General features: G+C 62.8%; 1 protein-coding gene across 2 annotated transcripts; it reads right to left on the bottom strand.

The window, feature by feature from the left end:
- Positions 1 to 2,693: 2,693 nt before the first annotated feature.
- GRK2 (G protein-coupled receptor kinase 2) lies at positions 2,694 to 12,567 on the bottom strand. 2 transcript variants are annotated; one of them, XM_061349351.1, is made up of 21 exons: positions 12,346 to 12,567; positions 10,266 to 10,342; positions 8,837 to 8,910; positions 8,060 to 8,161; positions 7,737 to 7,811; positions 7,378 to 7,439; positions 7,095 to 7,146; positions 6,233 to 6,324; positions 5,872 to 5,971; positions 5,709 to 5,787; positions 5,498 to 5,628; positions 4,641 to 4,735; positions 4,456 to 4,563; positions 4,319 to 4,385; positions 4,132 to 4,232; positions 3,995 to 4,061; positions 3,825 to 3,920; positions 3,578 to 3,740; positions 3,338 to 3,474; positions 3,131 to 3,241; positions 2,694 to 2,977 (listed from the first exon to the last, which is right to left on the bottom strand). In XM_061349351.1, the coding sequence occupies exons 1-21, from the start codon at positions 12,456 to 12,458 to the stop codon at positions 2,816 to 2,818; spliced, it is 2,064 nt and encodes a 687-aa protein (XP_061205335.1). In that variant the 5' UTR covers positions 12,459 to 12,567; the 3' UTR covers positions 2,694 to 2,815. The 2 variants fall into 2 exon arrangements, with proteins under 2 accessions (XP_061205335.1, XP_061205333.1); XM_061349349.1 differs by having other exon boundaries at positions 3,131 to 3,244; positions 12,346 to 12,565.
- Positions 12,568 to 14,282: the final 1,715 nt, after the last annotated feature.

The raw sequence follows: 14,282 nt of genomic DNA, 5'->3' as shown, positions 1-14,282 counted from the left end.
AGGGGCACCGGAACCGGCACCGGGGGGGGGGGGGAACGGCGGCGGGAACCGGGAAGAGGAGACAGGAACCGGAACTGGTAACGGGGAACGGGGACAGGAACCGGTAACGGGGAACGAGAACTGGAACCAGCACCGGGGGTAACGGGGACAGGAACCGGCAGCGGGGGGTAATGGGGACAGGAACCGGCACCGGGGTTAATGGGGACAGGAACCGGCAACGGGGGTAATAGGGACCGGCACCGGGGGGTTATGGGGACAGGAACCGGCACTGGGTGTAACGGGGACCGGAACCGGTAACGGGGGTAATGGGGACCGGAACCGGTAACGGGGGTAATGGGGACAGGAACCGGTAACGGGGGGTAACGGGGACAGGAACCGGTAACGGGGGTAATGGGGACAGGAACCGGTAACGGGGGTAATGGGGACAGGAACCGGTAACGGGGGTCATAGGGACAGGAACAAGCACCGGGTTAATGGGGACCGGAACCGGCAACGGGGAACGAGAACTGGAACCAGCACCGGGGGTAACGGGGACAGGAGCCGGCAGCGGGGGTAATGGGGACAGGAACCGGCACTGGGGTTAATAGGGACCGGCACTGGGGATAACGGTGACCGGGACCGGCAACGGTGACCGAGAACTGGAACCGGCAGCGGGGAATGGGGACAAGAACAAGCACCGGGGGTAACGGGGACCGGCACCGGGGGTAATGGGGACAGGAACCGGCACCAGGGGTAACAGTGACTGGAACCGGCACCGGGGCAACAGGGAACTGGCACCAGTGTCAGGAGGTGGCACCGGCTCCCGGGGGGAAGCCATCTCCCAGTCCCTGTCCCAGTGTCACCAGTCCCTCAGTGCTCCCGGGCTCTCCGGTCTTCCTGTACCTCCAGTGCGGTTACCTCAGAACCCCGATCCCGGTGCTCCCAAAGATGGCAACCGGGGTCGGACACCAAGGGGCACCGCGGACAACGGCAACGGGCACGGGGGGTGTGGGGCAACAGCAACCGGCACCGGACCCCGGCAGTAACGGCGGTGCCTCGGGCACCGGGTCCCTCCTTGCCCCGGCCCGGGCTGCTCCAGGGGCCCAGCACCCTCCCCAGTGTTTCCCACTGCGATCCCTGTGCGGTCCCGGAGATCCCCTCCCCTTTCCTGCCTTAAACCTCAGCCCCGGGGCAGCGACCGGGACCTCCCAGGTGTGCTCCCATCCCCATCCCCATCCCCATCCCATCCCCATCCCATCCCCATCCTCATCCCCATCCCCATCCCCATCCCCATCCCATCCCATCCCCATCCCCATCCCCATCCCCATCCCCATCCCCATCCCCATCCCATCCCATCCCCATCCCCATCCCCATCCCCATCCCCATCCCATCCCCATCCCATCCCCATCCTAATCCCCATCCCCATCCCCATCCCATCCCAATCCCCATCCCCATCCCATCCCCATCCTCATCCCCATCCCCATCCCCATCCCCATCTCCATCCCCATCCCCATCCCCATCCCCACCCCATCCCATCCCCATCCCCATCCCATCCCCATCCCCATCCCCATCCCATCCCCATCCCATCCCATCCCATCCCATCCCATCCCATCCCATCCCATCCCATCCCATCCCCATCCCCATCCCATCCCCATCCCATCCCCATCCCCATCCCATCCCCATCCCCATCCCATCCCCATCCCATCCCCATCCCATCCCCATCCCCATCCCATCCCCATCCCCATCCCATCCCCATCCCCTCCCCATCCCCACCCCATCCCATCCCCATCCCCATCCCCATCCCCATCCCATCCCATCCCCATCCCCATCCCCATCCCATCCCATCCCCATCCCCATCCCCATCCCCATCCCCATCCCCATCCCATCCCCACCTCCCCCTCGAGCTGTTTTGCTCCATCCCTTAGCAACGGCACAACCCCATCATCAGACACCGGAGAGTCCCCGCGCCGCAGGAATGCCGGGACGCCGGCTGGGAGCTGCCTGCGGGCTGGGTGCAGGCAGGGAACAGGACGGGTGCGGGCAGGAGAGGTGCTGCCTGTACATCCCCACAGCAGGATCAAGCCACAGAACCCCGAGCCCAAAACCTGCACCCCAAAGCAGGGGGCACAGGGGATCCCCCCGTCCCCCCCATTCCACGGAGCCACACGAAGTTTTTCCACATTTTTACTATAAAACCTCTGTTTTTTGGCATTCTCACGTCTCTGCTCATTAAAACCTCACTCAGCAACAGCCCCGGCCCTGCCTGGTGCCACCCCCCCCCCCAAACCCGGTGTCACCCCTGAAGCACAGCAACCGGGGACCGCAGTGCAGCCCCAGCAGCTCCCCTCTCCTTTTCCTCAGCCCCTGTGCCCCCCAGCTTAGGGGGATACTGGAGGTGCTCCCCCCCCTTACCCAAGGGGGTGGCAGGGGCAGAGCCGGGGGGGCACGGGGGACCCGTGGCACCGTTATTTACAGGGGTCCCCCTGGGGCACACTCACACCTTCACTCACTCACACCAAGGACTCGGCCCCCACAACACAAGGGGCAAAGGTGACGATGGGATGGGGAGGGATGAGCTGACCGGGTCCCTGCCCGGCCGGCGCTGGGCCCCCGCTCGCCCCATTTTGGCACACACGGAGCGGGGCCACGGGGGGTGCCTTCATCTGAGCCGGAGGGATTGGGGGGTGCTGGAGCGCGTCCCCCCCCAGTGCCAGCGCCGCAGCCGTGTCCCCTCCGATGGAGACCGGCACCGGGCATCCTCCGGGAGCCATGGGCACAGGGGAACCCAACCCAATAAATAAGAGGAGGGACGGGGCAGGGGGGGCGCAGGCAGCGGTCAGAGCCCGTTGCTGGAGCGCTGGATGAAGGGCACTTTGCTGAGCTCCACCACGGGCGAGCGGGGCTTGTTCTGCATCCGTGGTACCCGCTGCAGGAGCTGCTGCGCCTGGCGCTGGGCATCCCGCAGCTCCTTCCGCCACTGCACCAGCTCGGGGTCGCTCTGTGCAGGGCAGGGTGGGGGTCACCCCAAGAGTGCAATGGAGGGGTGAACATGCAGGGGTGGTTGGGTGGCAAGGGTTGGGTAGCACCCAAAGGAGATGGGGAGATAGGATGCTGCTGGCCCCAGGGGAGGGGTGATGCAGGGCACACTCACATCGCACTGCAGCACAAACTGCTTCCCCCCGCGGATGCGGAGCAGGATGCACTTGCGCTCCTTCACCTGCGTCTCCTCCACCGAGTCGATCTCCTCCATGGTGAGCAGGGACTGCTGGGGGGGACAGGCTCAGCCTGGTCCGTGCCTCACTGCGGTGCCCCCATCCGCACCCCATTCCCAGCACCCATGGGTGCTCGCCCGCCTTACCGGTGACTCGCCCTCCCCGCGCCACTCGAGGCGGTTGGGGAAGAGGTAGAAGTAGCGGCGTTGCCACTGCGTCAGGAAGGGGTTGCCCAGCTTGGCCATGTACCCGTGCATGATGCAGTCCTTGCCCATGGCGTACTCTGTGCCCGGTGCACCGGGGGGAGGCAGGGTCAGTGTTGGGGGCTGTTGTAGGCCCATATACACACACACATTGGGAGGGGGGGGTCACCCGGCCCCACTCACCCTCCTCATGGCCCAACTGCTTGTTCTTGGCCTTCTTGCGCGCCTCCAGCTTGTCGGTGTCGGCGTTGACGGCCTCGAACACGGTCTCCGTCACCTCCTGCTGCCAGCGCTCCGAGATGGTGAGCGGGAAGTTGCGGTACAGCTCCTGGTCGCTCTCCAGGAGCTGCAGGGGACGGGCAGGAGGCTGGGTCAGGAACCCGCTCTTCAGCTCAGCACGGGCCCCGCTCATCCCCTCCGTCCCCTTTACCTTGATGCCTTTGGTGTCCTCCTCGTCGAAGGAGCCGATGTCGAAGGCATCGGCCGCGTTCACCTCGCCGCGGGGTGGGATGAGGGGGGGTGGGTACTGCAGGCAGGGAGCGGGGTTCAGAGGGTGCTGCCTGCGCCCCGCAGCCCTTCCTGCAGCCCCGCAGCCCTCACCTTCTGCAGGAAGACCATCTGCCAGTCCAGCCCCTTGAAGAAGGGCTCCTCCTTCACCTCCTGAGCCCTGCGGAGCGAGGGGGGTGAGCGCTGCAGGCTCCTGCCCTGCCTGGCCGCCCCAGCCCAGCGGCACTCACCCGCGGCCCATGCAGCCCAGGCGCCGGTTCACGTCCCGCTGCAGCAGCCCCTCGAGCAGGGAACGGAGCTCCGGGGAGAAGGACTCGGGCAGCTCCACAGCCTGGGGGACGGGACAGGGTCAGGGGAGCACCAAGGCACAACGGGGACAGGGATGCTCTATGGGCACGGGGACGTGGCCCCGCTCACCATGGTGAGGGTCATGCGGTCGATCTCATGCTTGTCCTTGGTCTTGTGCTGCCGAAAGGGGCTGTGGCTATGGGGGGGAGAAGGGGCTCAGTGGTGCCCATCCGCACCCCGCAGTGCCCGGCAGTGCCTGCACTCACCCCCGCAGCAGCTTGAAGAGCATGCAGCCCAGTGAGAACCAGTCGGCGCTGCTGTCGTACGCCACTCCTTTCTGCAGCACCTCCGGAGCCATGTACCCATGCGTGCCCCTGCAGGGCACAGAGCGGGCTCAGGGGCTGGGCCAGGCCGGGGGGGTTTTGGGGTTCGGGGGTGCAGGCACACTCACACACTGGCGTGAGGCTTCTTCTTGGAGAAGTCACAGGCCAGGCCCAGGTCTGAGATGCGGACGTGCCCAAACTCGTCCAGGAGGATGTTTGCCGGCTGCCAAGACATGGGGTGATCCTTGAGGCCGAGCGCTGCCAGCAGGGCTGCCCCATGGGGTGCTCTGGGGGGTTTGGGGGTGTCCACAGCACTGAGGGGCCTGTGGGACTGGGAGTGTCTCAGGGTGCCTCAAGGAGTTTGGGGGGGGGTCCTGCAGGGTCATGGGTGCCCTCTGGGTTTGAGGGGTGCTCTGTGGGGTTTGGGGGTGTCCACAGCACTGAGGGTCCATGGGGACTGGGAAGTGTCTCAGGGTGCCCCAAGGAGTTTGGGGGGGGTCCTGCGGGGTCATGGGTGCCCTCTGGGTTTGAGGGGTGCTCTGTGGGGTTTGGGGGTGTCCACAGCACTGAGGGGCCTGTGGGACTGGGAAGTGTCTCAGGGTGTCCCAAGGAGTTTGGGGGGGGGGTTCCTGCAGGGTCATGGGTGCCCTCTGGGTTTGAGGGGTGCTCTGTGGGGTTTGGGGGTGTCCACAGCACTGAGGGGCCTGTGGGACTGGGAAGTGTCTCAGGGTGCCCCAAGGAGTTTGGGGGGGGGGGTCCTGCAGGGTCATGGGTGCCCTCTGGGTTTGAGGGGTGCTCTGTGGGGTTTGGGGGTGTCCACAGCACTGAGGGGCCTGTGGGACTGGGAAGTGTCTCAGGGTGCCCCAAGGAGTTTGGGGGGGGGGGGTCCTGCAGGGTCATGGGTGCCCTCTGGGTTTGGGGGGTGCCCCAGGGTGTGTGGATGCCAGTGACACCCATAGGGGTGCGGTGAGTGCGGGGTGGTCACCTTGAGGTCTCGGTACACCACGAAGCGGCTGTGCATGTGCTCCAGGCCCAGGATGATCTCCGCCGCGTAGAACCGCATCTCTGCCTCCGAGAAGACTCCGTGCTGGGACAGGTGATAATGCAGGTCCCCCCCTGGGACAAGAGGGACCAGCTCTCACCCTGGCACCGCTCGCTGCGTGCACAAGGGGTCCATGGGGACCGCGGCTCCTCACCATTCATGAGGTCGAGGATGAAGCTGAGCTTGTCGGGTGTGTGGAAGGCGTAGGACATGCACACGATGAAGGGGCAGTCCTGGCAGGAGAGGCAGGGTCAGGCAGTGCTATGGGGACACCATCCCCTCGGTGTCCCCCTCCCCACGGCCCCGTGTGCCCTCACCCCGGTGCTGACGAGGGACAACATGATGCGCTCGTTGAGGGCCAGGGTCTCGCCCTGCTTCATCTTGATGCGCTTCTTGTCCAAGCACTTCATGGCGTACCTGGGGGCAGAGAGTCCCTGCAGGGCCCTGCCTCGGTGCCACCATCACCGCATCCAGCTCCCACCCACGGCCATGACGTTGTCCCTGGGTCCCCCAGAGCCCCGTAGCCATGGCAATACATCCGCAAGCCCCTAACATCTGTTGTCATGGCAACACGGCTGCAGATGCCCTGGGGACCACCACCACAGCCCCAGTGTAACCCCTCCAAATCCCCCCATCCCCTTTATGGATCCCTATGGAGCATCCCCCTGCCCCAGTTACATTTTGCCTGTATCCGCTTTCCGGCAGCCGTAGACCTCCCCGAATCCCCCACGGCCGATGATGCGGTGCACACTGAAGTCGTTCATGGTGAGCTGGAGGTGGGGAAGGAGGAGATGGGGGTGAGCATGGACACTGGGGTGCCCTGCATTGAGAGCCGGGTGTGCTCATGGTGATGCATGGACACTGGGGTGCCCTGCATTGAGAGCCGGGTGTGCTCATGGTGATGCATGGACACTGGGGTGCCCTGCATTGAGAGCCGGGTGTGCTCATGGTGATGCATGGACACTGGGGTGCCCTGCATTGAGAGCCGGGTGTGCTCATGGTGATGCATGGACACTGGGGTGCCCTGCATTGAGAGCCGGGTGTGCTCATGGTGATGCATGGACACTGGGGTGCCCTGCATTGAGAGCCGGGTGTGCTCATGGTGATGCATGGACACTGGGGTGCCCTGCATTGAGAGCCGGGTGTGCTCATGGTGATGCATGGACACTGGGGTGCCCTGCATTGAGAGCCGGGTGTGCTCATGGTGATGCATGGACACTGGGGTGCCCTGCATTGAGAGCTGGGTGTGCTCATGGTGATGCATGGACACTGGGGTGCTGCATTGAGAGCCGGGTGTGCTCATGGTGATGCATGGACACTGGGGTGCCCTGCATTGAGAGCTGGGTGTGCTCATGGTGATGCATGGACACTGGGGTGCCCTGCATTGAGAGCTGGGTGTGCTCATGGTGATGCATGGACACTGGGGTGCCCTGCATTGAGAGCCGGGTGTGCTCATGGTGATGCTGCCTCACACCCTGCCTCAGCATCCCCGGGTGAGGACATGGGGGCACAAGGGGAAGAGCCCAAGGGCCCTGCTCACATGGATGTTCAGCTCCACGTTCTTCCACTGGCAGAACCGCGTGAATTTGTCACTGCAAGGAAGCACAGAGAGGGCAGGAGTGGAGACCCCACCCCGAGCCCCATCCTGGGGGCAGGCAGCACCCATTGGGACCCCTGTGTGGGGACAGAGGGACCCATGGGGATGAGAAGGGTCTAGGGACAGACACCCCCAAGCTCAACCTAACGAGGGCCCCATGGTTGCTCTCTGGTCCAGGACAGGGGGATGGGACACCCGGATCCATGCGGGAATTCCCTCCTCTCACCTCTCAATGAACTTCTGGAAGATGCCTCCCCGCAGGTTCTGGCAGATCTCCTCAATGTAAGGCTGGGGGGGGGATGCAGGGCTCAGTGATGGGTGCTCGGGGACACCCAGGGCACCCCTGTACCCCTCAGCTCCCATCATTACATGAGGTCTCCTCCTCTCCGTAGATGGCACACATCCCCTGGGCTCCCCAGTCACCCCAGGTCACCTTTAGGTCCAGGGTCCCAGTCAGCATCCTCTGAGCATCCCCCCCAACCCCTTCACTCCCAATCTACTGGGGACCCCCCCATCACCCCCATCCCCCTGTAAGGGGTGACCCCTGGGTACCAGAGGTGTCAGGGCCCCCCGGGTGATGCCCACCTGGAAGAGGTCCGGGGGTACCTGCTTCTTGCTCAGGCGGCTCTGGACGTGCTCCGTGGCGCTCTTGGAGAAGGGCTATGGGGTGAGATGGGGCCCTGGCACCCCGGGCTCATGGGCACAGGGGTAACAGCCCCCAAGGGCTGTGCAAGGAAGGGAACCCATGGAGGAGCCCCCATCCATGGGGGTCTGTGTCTCCCAGCACGCTCAGGGGTGGGTTGGGAGCTCCATGTGAACACACTGGGTACCAGGCCCATGGGTGCATCCCTCCCAGTTGCTCTGGGGACACCCCCAATGGTGCCTCACCCCTCAATCCCAGCACTCACATGGGAGCAGGCCAGCAGCTCCTTCATGATGTAATGGTCGAAGATGTGGCGGCTCCGGGTGCTCCGCTCCTCCTCCGAGTCCAGCTTCTCGTACTTCTTGATCTGGCAAAGGCCCAGCTCCCGTGGCACCGGGGCACAGCCCAGGGGACCATGGCCCCAGCCCCTCTGGGTACCACATCCCCTGGGCACCCAGAGCATCACCTCCCGGCCCCTCTGGGTACCACATCCCCTGGGCATCCAGAGCATCACCTCCCGGCCCCTCTGGGTACCACGTTCCATGGGCACCTCATGGTTATCACATCCCCTGAGCACCCAGAGCATCACCTCCCGGCCCCTCTGGGTACCACATCCCCTGGGCACCCAGAGCATCACCTCCCGGCCCCTCTGGGTACCACATCCCCTGGGCACCCAGAGCATCACCTCCCGGCCCCTCTGGGTACCACATCCCCTGGGCACCCAGAGCATCACCTCCCGGCCCCTCTGGGTACCACATCCCCTGGGCACCCAGAGCATCACCTCCCAGCCCCTCTGGGTACCACATCCCCTGGGCATCCAGAGCATCACCTCCCAGCCCCTCTGGGTACCACATTCCATGGGCACCTCATGGTTATCACATCCCCTGGGCACCCAGAGCATCACCTCCCGGCCCCTCTGGGCATCCCTTGGGTACCCTGCATGCTCTCGGTACCATGGCAGTGCACCCCATAGGTACCAGATGCCACCCCAAACCCTCCGTGTGAAGATGGGGTCCATCGGGATGGGTCCCCCCCATCTCACCTCCTCATAAAACTCCATCAGGGGTTTGGCCTCCTCTGCCTGGTTAAAGGCAAAGTCCCGGAAGAGCAGGTACCCTGGCAGGGACAGAGACGTGTGTGAGAGCTGCCTGCCCCACAGCGGCCCTGTGTGCCCCACAGCACAGGCCAAGGGGTACAGGGATGCCCCCTGGCCATGAAAGTCCCCGAAGCCACCCCCACGGCAGGCTTGGGGCAGTGCCAAGGAGGGAACCAGAGACAATGACACCAGTGGGCACAGGGTGCTATAGGTCGCTGTGGGGCAGGGGTGTGGTAGAGGCACTGATGCAGTGGGGTCATACTGGGGCAGGGGCACATGGGTGCAGCATGGCTGTAGTGCGGCAGGGGCACAGGGGTGCAGTGGGACAGGGCTGCAGTGTGGTTGCAGTGGGGCAGGGGAACAGGCACAGGGGTGCAGTGTGGCTGCAGTGTAGCAGGGGCACAGGGGTGCAGTGTGGTTGCAGTGGGGCTGGGGCACAGGGCTGCAGTGTGGCAGGGGTAGCAGTGTGGCACGGTTGCAGTGGGGCAGGGTTGCAGTGTGGCTGCAGGGGGGCAGGGTTGCAGTGTGGCTGCAGTGTGAGAGGGTTGCAGTGGGGCAGGGCTGCAGTGTGGCTGCAGTGTGACACGGTTGCAGTGTGGCTGCAGTGGGGCAGGGTTGCAGTGTGGCTGCAGTGGGGCAGGGCTGCAGTGTGGCTGCAGTGGGGCAGGGTTGCAGTGTGGCTGCAGTGCGGCAGGGTTGCAGTGTGGCTGCAGTGGGACAGGGCTGCAGTGTGGCTGCAGTGGGGCAGGGTTGCAGTGTGGCTGCAGTGGGGCGGGGTTGCAGTGTGGCTGCAGTGGGGCGGGGTTGCAGTGGGGCTGCAGTGGGGCGGGGCTGCAGTGTGGCTGCAGTGGGGCAGGGTTGCAGTGTGGCTGCAGTGGGACAGGGTTGCAGTGTGGCTGCAGTGGGGCAGGGGCTGCAGTGTGGCTGCAGTGGGGCAAGGCTGCAGTGTGGCTGCAGTGGGGCAGGGGCACTGTGGCTGCAGTGGGGCAGGGTTGCAGTGTGGCTGCAGTGGGGCAGGGGTTGCAGTGTGGCTGCAGTGGGGCAGGGTTGCAGTGGGGCTGCACTGTGGCTGCAGTGGGGCAGGGCTGCAGTGTGGCTGCAGTGGGGCAGGGGCACTGTGGCTGCCATGGGGCAGACGTGCCCGGAAACCGCCGGAGCCAGCGGGAGGAAGCGAGAGGCGCTTCCTGCCCCACACGGTTTGCACTGGGGAAGTGACAGGGTAGGGGGGGGAGCTGTGTCACGTAGCCCCTCGCCTCCCCCAGGCCCTGCCAGGGGGCAGAAACCACGGCCACTGTCATCGGTGCCACCGACCCAGTGCTCCCAGTGCCTCCCAGTGCCCCCCAGTGCCTCCCAGTGCCCCCCAGTCCCCACTCACCGATCTTCTGTGTGAAGATCTTGTCGAACGTCAGCTCCCCCCGGTCCTCCAGGTACTTCTGCATCACGCTGCGGATGCTGGGGGGGGGCACCGGAGGGGATCAGCACCCCCAAACACCCCCCCATGCACCCGCCCTGCCCCTCCTCTCCCACGTCCCCATCGGGCACCCTCCCCTCCGGTGGTTGTGCCCCATGGCACCGGGCTCCGGTAAGGGTCAGGCACAGGCAGTGGGGTCTCAGTGGTGCCCATCGGTGCCCTGAGGCCTGGAGCAATGGGGTCTGGCAGTGGGGCTGGGTGTGCTAAGGGAAGGTGGGGTGGGAGCAACACTGTGTATGCGTGTACGTGTGTGTGTGTGTACATGTGTGTGTGTGCATGTGTGTGTGTGTGCACAGGGAGGGCAGAGCCCTTTGGTGTGTGCTGATGCGCACAGTGTGAATGAACACAGACCCAGAGCCACAGCTCCATGGGATGGGGTGGGAGGAAGGGACCTTAAAGCCCATCCAGTGCCAACCCCAAGCCCTTCCACTGGAGCAGCTTGCTCCAAGCCCCTGTGTCCAACCTGGCCTTGAGCACTGCCAGGCACACACGTGTGGACATACAGAGACACACAGGTGTGTACACATACATGTGTATGTAAATACACAGGCACACAAGTGTGTACATATACAGGCACACAAGTGTGTACATACACACACATCTGTACATACAAAGGCACACACATGTGTACATATACACATACGTATGTATATAAACAGACATGTGTGTACATATACAGGCACACATGTGTGCACATATAGAGCCACACACGTGTACATACACAGGCACACACGTGTACATACACAGACTCACGTGTGTATGTACACGCACGTGTGTACATACACAGACACGTGTGTACATACACAGACACACAGGTATGTACACATGCAGACACACGTGTACATATGCAGACACACATATGTACATATACACATGTGTGTATATACACATACAGGTGTATACATACACAGCCACTCGTGTGTATATCCACAGCCACTTGTGTGTACATCCACACACACACATGTACATCCACAGACCCATATGTGTACATCCACAGACACGTGTGTACATCCACACACACAAGTGTGTACATTCACGGACATGTGTGTACATCCACGGACACACCTGCGTACATCCACGGACACGTGTGTACATCCACACACACACACACGTGTGTACATCCACGGACACGTGTGCACATCCACACACACACGTGTGTACACACACAGCCACTCACGTGTGTGCATACACGGAGGACATGCGTGTGTACATCCACGGACACATGTGTGTACATACACAGATAAGTGTGTACATACACACACACGTGTGTACATTCACAAAAGTGTGTACATTCACAGACACACGTGTGTACATTCACAGACATGTGTGCACATACACAGACATATGTGTACATCCACACATATGTGTGTACATCCATGGACACACGTGTGTACATAAACAGACACGTGTGTACATACACAGACATGTGTGTACATCCACACGTGTGTGTACATCCACAAACACACGTGTGCACATCCACAGACACACGTGTCCACATCCGCACATACATGTGTGTACATACACAGCCACTCATGTGTGTACATACACAGAGGACAGACATGTGTACATCCACGGACATGTGTGTACATCCACACACACGTGTGTACATCCATGGACACACATGTGCACATCCACACACACACGTGTGTACACACACCGCCACTCACGTGTGCGCGCCCGCAGCCCACGTGCCCATGTATGTGCGCGCACACGCTCACAGCCACAGGGATGCCCGCGCCCAGCACAGGGGCACTCCCCTACCCCCCCCCCCCCGTGTGCCAGGGCCAACCCGCATCCATGGCGCCCGGCAGGTGCCCATGCACACACATGTACACGCGGGCACACACATGTACACACGGGCACACACACACGTGTCCACGGCGAGCCGAGGGGGTGTCCGCGCACCCCCGAGCGGGCCGGGGCAGGCCGCATGGGGGGGGGGTGTCCGGTTTCCGAGGGCCGCGGTTCCCGGTGCCGCTCTCACCTGGGCTCGGGCAGCAGGATCCTCTTGCTGGCGCGGGCGGCGGGCGCGGCGCGGCTCTTCTCCATGGCCATCAGGTAGCTCACGTCCGCCAGCACCGCCTCCAGGTCCGCCATCTTGCGCCGCGCCGCCGGACCCGCCGCCCACCACCACCAACACCACCGCTACCGGACCGGACCCGCTGCCGGACCCCGACCCGGACGGACCCGGAACCGGAACCGAGTCCCGGAACCGGAACCGGGACGCGTGGTTTTCACCCCCCCCCCCCCCCCCCGGTGGGTGCAGGCGGCAGCGGCAGCGCCGGGGCTCAGCGCTGGGGCGGGGGGGCCATGGCGGGAGCGGCGCCTCAGGGAGCGCGTGCCCGTGCGCGTGCAGCCCGCTCGCCGCGAGACCGCCCCGGGACAGGGACGGGGCGGAGCCACAGAGGGGAGCCCCGCCCACATCGCCCCGCCCCCAGGGGCGTGGCCCCGACACCGGCGGGCGAGTGTGAATGACATCATGTGACGTGTGTGACGTCATGTGACGTCTGACATCATGTGATGTGTGTGTGACATCGTGTGTATGTGACAGTGGGGGATGTGTGTGTGACATCAGGTGTGTGTGACATCATGACATGTGTGACATTGTGTGACATCATGTGACGTATCTATGGCATCGGGTGTGTGACACTGTGTGATGTGTGTGACATCATGTGTGTGTAATATCATGTGTGTAACACTGTGGCGTGTATGTGATATCGTGTGACATTATGTAACGTGTGACTGACGTGACACTGTGATGTGTATGACATTGTGTGTGACATCATGTGTTACATCATGCATGTGACATCGTATGTGACATCATGACGTGTGACACTGTGACATCATGCGTGACATCATGCGTGATGTCATGCATGCAACATTGTGTATGACATGCGACATCATGTGTGTAACATCATATGAGTGTGACATGACATCATGTGACTGTGACATCATGCAACACCATGACATGTATGACATGTGTGACATCATGTATGACATGTGACATCATGTGTGTAACATTGTATGTGTGTGACGTGTTTGTGACACCATGTGTGCGGCACTGAGTGTGTGTGACACTGGCTCTGTGTCACAATGTGTGTGACACCGTGTGTGTGACATGTTGAGTGTGACCCCATGTGTGTCCTTCTGCCTGTCACACCGTGTGTGTGTGCCCACACACGTGGCACCACGCCGCACGCACCATGTGTGCCCATGCAGTCAGTGCTCCATGCGTGACAGCCCCAGCGTCCCCATGCACGGCGCTCACCGATGCGGTACTGCTCTGGCCCCGCTCCTGGCATCTAAACCAGGAAGGAGAGGAGTAAATCCCTGTGGAGTGCTGCCGGCACGGTGTTCCCAAGGGATGGGCAACAGCCTCGTGCAGCCAGGCTCATAGGTGGGGAAGGAGGTGATGGGGACACTGGGATGGCTCCACCACCATTCCCTAAGGGATGATGGAGACATGGGGACAACTGCCACCACCATTCCGCAGACAACACGGACATTGTGATGGCTGCCACCTCCATTCCCTAAGGGATGATGGGGACACAGGGATCACTGCCACCACCACTCCCCAAGAGATGATGGAGACACAGAGATGACTGCCACCACCATTCCCTAAGGGATGATGGGGACACTGGGATCACTGCCACCTCCATTCCCCAAGAGATAACGGAGACACAGAGATGGCTCCACCACCATTCCCTAAGGGATGATGGGGACACAGGGATCACTGCCACCACAACTCCCCAACAGATAATGGAGACACAGAGATGGCTGCCACCTCCATGCCCTAAGGGATGATGGGGACACAGGGATTACTGCAATCTCCATTCCCCAAGGGATGATGGAGACACAGAGATGGCTCCACCACCATTCCCTAAGGGATGACGGGAACACAGGGACAGATGCCACCACCAT

This window comes from Neopsephotus bourkii, unplaced genomic scaffold (genome assembly GCF_033783945.1).
Source record: "Neopsephotus bourkii isolate Nb327-2 ecotype Australia unplaced genomic scaffold, CSIRO-AGI_Nbou_v1 NB_409, whole genome shotgun sequence".
Taxonomy (NCBI): Eukaryota; Metazoa; Chordata; class Aves; order Psittaciformes; family Psittacidae; genus Neopsephotus; species Neopsephotus bourkii.
Note: the sequence above shows the minus strand (reverse complement) of the source record. Positions and strands in the feature narration are given on the sequence as shown.

Excerpts from the sequence above, each read along its gene's own strand:
- GRK2 (XM_061349349.1), bottom strand. The coding sequence starts at position 12,458 with ATGGCGGACCTGGAGGCGGTGCTGGCGGACGTGAGCTACCTGATGGCC. Across the intron at positions 3,741-3,824 it reads AGGACACCAAAGGCATCAAG|CTCCTGGAGAGCGACCAGGA; the intron begins GTAAAGGGGACG and ends CGTCCCCTGCAG. Across the intron at positions 3,245-3,337 it reads GCGGGGAGGGCGAGTCACCG|CAGTCCCTGCTCACCATGGA; the intron begins GTAAGGCGGGCG and ends TGTCCCCCCCAG.